The sequence below is a fragment of the Chelonia mydas genome, chromosome 4 (assembly GCF_015237465.2).
Source record: "Chelonia mydas isolate rCheMyd1 chromosome 4, rCheMyd1.pri.v2, whole genome shotgun sequence".
Classification (NCBI taxonomy): domain Eukaryota; kingdom Metazoa; phylum Chordata; order Testudines; family Cheloniidae; genus Chelonia; species Chelonia mydas.
This window is the reverse complement of record NC_057852.1, coordinates 8,249,338-8,258,878: the sequence shown is the minus strand read 5'-3', so window position 1 is coordinate 8,258,878 and position 9,541 is coordinate 8,249,338. Positions and strand designations below refer to the sequence as shown.

At 40.8% G+C, this 9,541-nt stretch overlaps 1 protein-coding gene across 1 annotated transcript; it reads right to left on the bottom strand.

Annotated features, from left to right (window-relative positions):
* Positions 1-326: 326 nt before the first annotated feature.
* On the bottom strand, positions 327-1,101 carry LOC102933115 (mediator of RNA polymerase II transcription subunit 31). Its single transcript, XM_027824500.3, has one exon. The coding sequence runs from the start codon at positions 1,098-1,100 to the stop codon at positions 753-755; it is 348 nt and encodes a 115-aa protein (XP_027680301.2). The 5' UTR covers position 1,101; the 3' UTR covers positions 327-752.
* Positions 1,102-9,541: the final 8,440 nt, after the last annotated feature.

The following is a 9,541-nucleotide window of genomic DNA, read 5'->3' as shown; positions in this document are numbered from 1 at the left end:
AAATCAAGGCGATTTTTTTTAACCTCCTGCACTAAACTGCTGTACAGTGTGGTTCTAAATTGTCAAACATTTGCCCTCTTTCACCTCAAATGTAGCTACATTTTACTGGCTGATAAACATTCATAGAATTCATAGAAACATTCATAGAATCTCAGGGTTGGAAGGGACCTCAGGAGGTCATCAAGTCCAACCCCCTGCTCAAAGCAGGGCCAATCCCCAATTTTTGCTCCAGATCCCTAAATGGCCCCCTCAAGGATTGAACTCACAACCCTGGGTTTAGCAGGCCAATGCTCAAACCACTGAGCTATCCCTCCCCCCCGCAGAGAATATGCCTTCAAACACAGGCTTTTCAACTACAAATTCTTTCAGTAACTCCATGGTTAGATACCAAGGTAACAGGGACCTTAGATAACCACATTTAGTTTTCAAAATAGTTACATGCATGAAGGCCAAAAGTGATCTTAAGACTGTACTCTTTCTTCGGAAAAAGACAAAACCATCACTGAAGGTTCAACAAAGTATACATCAGCTACATCACGTTAACGTGGATACTACTTGTTGATAGGAAAACAGTCACTTGATAAACCAAAAACGTTCTCTGTCTACATTAGCACATGAGGTTATGTATATCACTAATGCCAAAGCTACAAAAATAAGTCAAATTTTCCCTTGCAAATACGTGTATTGACATGAAGTAAATGCTGCCACTGTGTCAAACGCTCTCATTTTACAGAAGTATTGTTCTGTTGCTGCTACTCTGCCAGTGTTTGCTGGAGACACATTCTTTTCCGTGAATAATGCTGCCAGTGAAGGATCTGTTGCTCATCAATAAATTTAGCACACTGAGCATTTACCAGTTCTTTACGGAAGTGTTCATATTGGAGCAGCTCTAACATGTGCAAACACTGAGGATACTTTAGGTATTTGGCATATTCAGGTTCTTTCCAGTAAAGTAAATATTTAAGATAATTTACAAAAGATTTGTTTTTGAAGTACCCTCTCTGTGCAAGAAAGTTTAGGTAATTGGGGTTTGCCAGACACTGAACAAATTCCAACTCCAGTTGGAACCGAAGTCGATTTCTAGTATCATCTGTCTCCATGGCTGGCCAAAGTAAAGTTATCCTGTGTATAGTTTGTACATCAGCTCATTGACTTTGCAAAGTGATTCCCAATTCATCTGGGTGAACGGCCCTAGATATGTTGCAGAATTATTTATTTAGGTAAAAAATGTGGTTCAAGTTTTGCCCATCTGTACATTGGTCCTAATGAGTTTCTCCTTCGGTTAAACCTTGCAATGAACCCTTTGTGTGACTTCCGATCCAACACCCATGTGGGTCAGACTTGCAGAGCCGCTAGACACTGAGCTCTTTTGAAGTTCTGAGCCCCATTGTGGGTGCCGAACACCTTTGAAAATCTGAATACAGACTAATAGAATCATAGAAATATAGAGCTGGAAGGGACCTTGAGTGGTCATCAAATCCAGCCCTTAGTGCTGAGGCAGGACCAAGTAAACACACACCATCCTTGACAAGTGTTTGTCCTACCGGTTCTTAAAAACCTCCAATCATGGGGAGTCCACAACCTCCCTTGGAAGTCGATTCCAGAGTGTAGCTACTCTTATAGTTAGAAAGATTTTTCCTAATATCTAACCTAAATCTCCCTTGCTGCAGATTAAGCCCATTACTGCATGTCCTACTGTCAATGGACATAGAGAACAATTGATCAAACTCCCCTTTATAACAGCCCTTAACACATGTGAATTCTATAATCAGGTCCACTCTGGGTCTTTTCATTCAAGACTAAACACGCCTGTGTTTGTTTTTTTAAAAAAAATCTTTCCTTATAGGTCAGGTTTTCTAAACATTTTATTAGTTTGGTGGCTCTCCTCTGGACTCTCTCCAGTTTGTTCATATCTTTGCTAAGTGTGGTGCCCAGAACTGGACACACTACTACAGCTGAGTGCCAAGTAGAGTGGCACAATTACCTCCAGTGGCTTACACATAATACTCCTGTTAATACGCTGCAAAATATTAGCCTTTTTTGCAACTGCATTGCAGTGTTGACTCATATTCAATTTGTGATCCACTATAACCCTGATATCCTTTTCAGCAGTACTACCACCCAGCCAATTACTCCCCATGTTTAGTTGTGCATTTGTTTTTTCCTTCTTACATATAGTATTTTGTACTTGTCTTTATTGACTTTCCTCTTGTTGATTCCAGATCAATTCTCTAACTTTTCAGGGTTGTTTTAATTCTAATCCTGTCCTCCAATGTGCTTCCAACTCCATCCCCACCCTAGCTTGGTGTCATTTGCAGATTTTATCAGCATACTGGCCACTCCATTATCCAAGTCTTTACTGAAAATATTTAATAGCATTGGACCCAGGGTTGACCCTGGTGATTTCATGTAGACCACATTTACCTAGTTTGCTTATGAGAATATCATGTGGTACTGTGTCAAAAGTCTTACTAAAATCAAGATATAGCACATCTACTTCTTCCCCCCATCACTGGGCCAGTAACCCTGTCAAAGAAGGAAATTAAGTTGGTTTGGCATGAATTGTTGGTTTGGCATGAATTGTTCTTCACATATCCATGCTGGCTATTCTCTAGGTGCTTACACATTGATCGCTTAATAATTTGTTACAGTATCTTTCCAGGTATCAAAGTTAGGCTGACTGGTCTCTAATTCCCTAGGTCCTCTTTGTTCCCCTTGCTAAATATAGATACCATGTTTGCCCTTCTCCAGTCTTCAGGGGCCTAACCTGTCCTCCATGCATTCTCAAAGTTAATTGCTAACAGTTCCAAGACTGTTTCAGCCAGTTCCTTAAGTACCCTAGGGTGAATGTCTTTAGGCCCTGCTGATTTGAATACATCTAAATTATCTAAATATTCAGTGACCTGTTCTTTCCCTTTTGCGACTTATGTTTCTTCTCCTTTGTTGTGAATATTAATTGTGTTGAGAATCTGATCACCATTAACCTCTTTAGTGAACAATGAAGCCAAATAGGCATAAAACACCTCACCTTTCAGGATGTCACTAGTCATTAGCTCTCCTTCCACGCTAAATAGAAGACCTACACTTTCCTCCATCTTTCTCTTGTTCCTACTATATTTAAAGAACCATTTCTTACTGTCTCTTATGTCCCTCGCTAGGCGTAACTCAATTTGTGTGTTAACCTTTCTGATTCTGTCCCTACATCCTTGTGCTATTCTTCTGTACTCCTCTTTAGCAATTAGTCTGTTTCCACTTCTTGCAGGATTCCATTTTGCTTTTCAGGTAATTAAAAAGCCTCTTACTATTCTTATTTTTCCTTCTCATTGGGATAGTTCACAGTTGTGCCATTAATATTGCCTCCTTGAGAAACTGCCAGTTCTCCTGAACTCCTTTTACCCCTTAGATTTACTAACCTTATCTACCAGTTCTCTGAATTTGTTAAAGTCTGCTTTTTTTGAAGTCCAGTCTCCTTATTCTCTTGCGCTCTCTCCTTCCTTTCCTTACAATCATGAAATCTATCATTTTGTGTTCTTTCCACCAAATTGCCTTCTATTTTCATATTTACAACCAATTCTTCCCTGTTGGTCAGAATCCCATGTAAAATGGCTGTCTTCCTCCACTTTCTGACACAAAAAGTAGTCCCCAACGCATTCCGAGAACTTACTGGAAATGTTGTGTTTTGCTGTACACCGTATGCTTGCCTTTAATTAAAATAGAAAGATTTTTTCCCTCCTTGCTGAGCTTTTCTGTTCCTTCTGATAGTTATAGCTAGTACATACTAAAATTAAGCCACACAAGCACATCTCCAAAATAAGTGTTTGAGGCAAATTGTAACATCTCCTTGTCACTTTATGGATATCTGTGTTGTCACTCAATTTATGTTCTAATACTACATTATTACCTATTACCATAGTTGTTAAAAACCTTAATTTTCTTGCCAACGAAAATGAAGAAAGACAGGGGTTTTGACATAAATACTATTAAAAGAACCATATTAATGTGACAGACTATTGCTTCTGTATGGCAGACTGTGAAATCTTATGTGAGCATTATAGAAAGATCAGTTAACTGTGTGTTCATCCTTCTCTTGTGACTTGGAGGTACAGGCTCTATGTTAGTGGCTGGAGAGAGACAGGGAAATTGGAAAGAGGCCAGTGATTTTCATCACAAAAAGAAATGTTTCCCAGAGCAGAACACATTTGAAGGTGCTCTGAGCCAAGATTTTCAGAAATAGGGTGCTAAAATCTGACGTCTTAGGGCTGCTTAGGCACCTCATTAAGTAATCCTGGGTTAGATTTTCAAAAGCATCTACGTGACTTACGATCACAGGTGCTGAGTCAATGGGACTTGTACTCCTACGTCACGTAAATCTGACTAAAACGTACACCTTCATCTTCATAATGAAGATGGACCTCTCCTACTGGGAAAGGTCCAGCTATCTCTGTGTATTAGGATACACATCTAACTGTGGGTGAAACCCATGTCCCACCATTATCTCCAACTCAGACAGTGAATAAACTTGTTCTGCATGTTTGATCAAGTATTTCAAGGATAAACAAAAGGAGTACTAGTGGCACCTTAGAGACTAACCAATTTATTTGAGCGTAAGCTCAAGGATGTTCATGAACAAGCAACTCATAGATTAAGACTCAGAGAAGGCATCAAGAAGGCTGTAAACTGTTTCCCATTAGTCAGCTGCTGCTGGATCTTTGTTATTTTATTTTTCTGTGAGTTGGTCTGATAGCAATGTTGCCAGTGCCATGTGTTCTCACACATTCTGAGTCAGCTGCAGGGAGAGTATCTTTATTGGCATCTTTCATAGCACAGCTAGCAAGAGGCTGCTGTGTTTTGGTCTGGGACTGTATTCTGCAGTAGCAGATGGATAGCCCTGGTGTCCTACAGCTGTCTACTCCTTTTCCAGCTCCATTTATTGGGGGTCTGATTTTGATCATTCTTACACTAGTTGTAAATCAGCATGATTCCCGCTGACTTCAGGAGAATCACTGGTATTTTACACCAGTGAAAATAAGATTAGAAGTGGGTCCTATGATCTTATGCAAGGATTTGCCCCTTCTTACCCTGTCACTCTGTCTGCTAATGCCTCAGGAGAGGGCTTGGGAACAGTTTGCTCAGTACTGCCACTCCAACGCTTCAAAAATCACAAGTCAGGCCTGACAAGATCACGAGATTGGCTTAAAAATCATAAGACTTAACAAATAATAAATCTAGGATTCTTTTTATTTGCCTTTTTGTGGTAGAATGTTTTGGGGTCCTGTTTTCAAGCCGATCATTGCAACTACAAAGGACAGAAATTTCCTTTTTTTAAAAAAAATGAAAGCCAAAATGTTCAGGTAATTATCCAGTTCCATTAGCTGAGGCTCGAACAAAGCCATCCAATTGCGTGAGACAAGAGCTGGATATACTGTAGCCTTCCATTACTCTAAATGAACAGCAGAAATTGGCCCTCCTGAGAGTGTTGGGGAAATAATTTTGTAACAACAGCTTTGTTTTTCCAATTTTCAAGCAGAGTCCTCAGTTTGCACCACTTATTATTATTTGTACTGTGGTATCCACCCAGAGGCTGCAGCTGCGATCAGAACTCCCTTATACTGGGCATTGTTCGTATGCAGAGTAAGAGCCCATCCCCTACCATGAGAAGTTTACAATCTGAGGCGACAAAGGGTGGAAACAGAAGCACAGAAAGAGAAAGGTCACGCAGAAGATCACAGAGAGGACTAGAAGCTAGATCTTCTAATTCTGAATCCAGGGCCCAATTCATTGGACCACATGGTGCTTGTGATAAATGCCTTTTCATCTGTGTTAGGTAGGTCTACCCACTGCATAGTAGTACAGGACTTAGATTATCCACATTTCTCCAATCAATGGGTATGTGGCTGGGTGCTATTCTGTTTCATGCATCCTCATTCACAATGGGATGCCACAAAGGCAGCAGACTTTGAGAAAGCTAAGAAATACAGATCCGTGAGTGGCCGTGTTGTTATGTTGGGACTCGTGGCTGTTGTGCATTGGGGAATTGGGCCCTGACAGTGATTTATTTGTCAATGCACTGCCCTGACAGCCAGATCAGTGAGCGAGCAAACAAGAAATAAAAGACCACAGGGGGAAAGAAGGTTGGGTTTGAAATTGTTCTCAGAATTTTTAATAAAAAAATCAATTGCTAAGCAAGGAATTATTGTGTAGTGTCCAGGGCTAGGCACATCGAGCTGAGCTGAGAATCAAAGTCGTTTATCTTCACGTCAGCGATTGTGAACAGAAACAGGAGAACAATATTTTTTACTTGAAAATTCTAGGCCGATCGGGTTGTTAATTTGATTTCACCACTAACAACAGAGTGTGCCTCAGTTACCAGCACTATCGGTTTGCAATTTCAATTTGCACATAGCAGCGTGGCCTACTTCTCAGAAAAGTTTCACTTCACAAACCTCCTGCTACAAGCGATGAAAACAACTAAAAAATAATAGACAGCTGTGGGTAAGAAAGATGGTCCTTGTGGAAAGACACTGGGTTGGGCCTCAAAAAAAACTGTGTTCAGTTCTTGTCTCTGCTGCATTGCACCAAGCACTTTAGCTCAGATCCACAAACAATTGAGGCTCTTAACTCCCATTGATGTCAGTGGATGTAGCGTCATAGCATTGTCGCTCTCAGGATAGTAGAGAGGCAAAGTGAGTGAGGTAATCTTTTATTGGACCAACTTTTGTTGGTGAGAGAGACAAGCTTTCTAACTACACAGAGCTCTTCCTAAAGTAGCCTGAAGAAGAGCTCTCTGTAGCTTGACAATTTGTCTCGCTCACCAACAGAAGTTGGTCCAATAAAAGATATTACCGCACCCGCCAGGTCTCTCCAATTGATTATTCTGGACGTTAGGAGCTTCAATATCCTTGTGCATAGGCACCGACTTCCCCACTTTCCTCTGGGTGCTCGACCCCCCATTCTGCCCCCGGCCCCACCCCACTCCACCCCTTCCATGAGGCCCCCCTGTATTTTTCAATTAACCTCATACAAGTACTGTAGTGCAATCTCTTTATTGTGAAAGTGCAACTTACAAATGTAGAATTAGTTATTATTAATTATTATTATTATTTACATAACTGCACTCAAAAACAAAATAATGTAAAATTTTAGAGCCTACAAGTCAACACATGAAGGGGCATACAAATGTTTAACATATCTGGCATGTAAATACCTTGCAACGCTGGCTACAACAGTGCCATTTGAACGTGTGTTTCAGGTGACATTGTAAATAAGAAGCGGGCAGCATTATCTCCTGTAAATGTAAAGAGATTTGTTTGTCTTCATGACTGGCTGAACAAGAAGTAGGACTGAATGGACTTGTATGAGGTGAATTGAAAAATGCTAGTTCTTTGTTACAGTACAAATATTTGTAATCAAAAACAATAATATAAAGTGAGCACTACACACTTTGTACACTATGTTGCAACTGAAATCAGTATATTTGAAAATGTAGAAAAACATCCAAAAATATGTATCATAAATTTAAATTGGTATTCTACTATTGTTTAACAGTGCGATTAAAACTGCACTTAACTGCACCTTTTAAAAAATCTAGTTAATTTGTTTTGAGTTAATCATATGTATTAACTGCGATTAATTGACAGTCCTACTGCTAAATCAAAGAGCCCTTCAGTATCAAAAATCTCCTCAAGTAGGTGCTTTTAGACCTGATGAAATCACTTCTTAACCTTCACATTGATAAGCTAAATACTGAACTTCTGAAGTTCTAGTCACATCCTCATTATTGAACACGAGGACCCCTGAACATCCTGGGCACACACTTCCACATGCATAGTCCAAAGAAATGTGCTGTGCACTAAACCAGGAGCACCACAAAGCTGCCCCTGCGTGCCCTGCAGCGTAGACAGCACAGAAGTTGAACTTGGGACCGGCATAGTAGCACGCAGAAAGAGGGAGCTGCCAAAGATCCAGCAATCCTGCTGTCATTTACACTTGGTGTATATCTGGGGTGACTCCACTGAAGTCCGCGAGGTGCCTTGAGAATTACGCCAGTGTAACGGAGAGCAGGTTTAGGACCAATATGTCCAGGAGATGGAATCCAGCCAACACATGTAGCGGAAGTGCAAGGAGAGCATAAACGAAAGCTGTCACAGCCAGCTGTTAAGTATATTGTGTTGTGTGTGCACGCTATTGTTACTATGGCAACAGGGGACTGCTGGGAGGGCCCCGGTGCTTATAAAGGGAAGCTGATGGGACTGTCAGGTGGGAAATCTCTGGTGCGACAGAACAATACTGGCCTTAAGACAGGATAATGTGAGGGGCTGGATGTCCAGAGCAAGCACAATGGTGTCCTCTTGCCACATTGTGCATACAGTGCTGTGTTGGCAGGGAGGGGGAAAGGGAACAGCGGCGCCCGGTACTCCCCATCAGCCGCTCCTCTGTGGAGAAGGGGCATGTTGAGCCCTGTCTATTCTAGCATGGGACATGGCTTCTCTTTCCAATACAGCTATTGTTAACCTCCCCCTGTGGTTATGGGCATTGGTCACTATATCTCCCACAGCAGTTGGAGCCTAGTCCTTGCTGTCACATAAAGTCTGCTAGGTGACAGCTTTGCCACTTGTCCCAGCTGAACTATTCCTGTCCCAAATCCCTGCTTCTCCGTCACTGTGGCTTTTGTGCTGTTAGTAGAACCAGCCTGTGACTTGACCAGTCATGCACCTTTTCAGTGGATTCTGTGTATGTTCTTGTTGAGGTTCCTTGACAAAACATGCCCATAATGTGCTCTCTGGATTCCACCAGTTGCTAGCTGCGCACTGGTTATGTACACTGTTCCAGTGGGATGGCTGAAAGTAGGTTACACAAACCTGTGTCTGATTATTGTACTGCAATTTTTTTTCCTGTATATCATTTCTGTTCCTGTTATTGTTTGTTTGGTTTGTTTATTTGGGGTTTTTTTTGCACACAGGTAGATGATCAGGACAAGGTAGGGGGTTGGTTGGCAGCAGGTGAGATGAGAGAGAGGTCTCCACATCACAGTCAAGAAATAATTGAGTCTCTTCCCTGTTCATTTTTATATTCTCCTCCTTCAATTCAGTGGTTCTCTTTTCTCATGTTACAGCAGAGGTGCTGAATGCTAATAAAGACATGTTAGGCTAATGCCAGGAAATCATTTTAATATACTATATATCAGCATGAAATAATTAACCTACTCTGGTACTTATTCCAGGTACCTAATCAGTCAAACTAATATATTACCATTAGGTATTTTTCAGGAGCTTATAGATACTTAAAAAGCCATAGTTCCAATATATAGTCTAACTAGAGGGGTGGCATTGTCTTTAAAATTTGGAATCAAGAATGTTTTGCACATACAAAAACTTTATTTGAACCTTCTAACTTACGACCAAGACTACATATTCTTATGTACCAGTAGATGGAACTCCTTACATTAACTATCTACTGCAACTGGTCAAAAACATTGTCAAAACTTTTGTTCGTTAAAGAAAAATGGCTTTTTTCACTAAAGATAGTCATTTCATTTGAAATT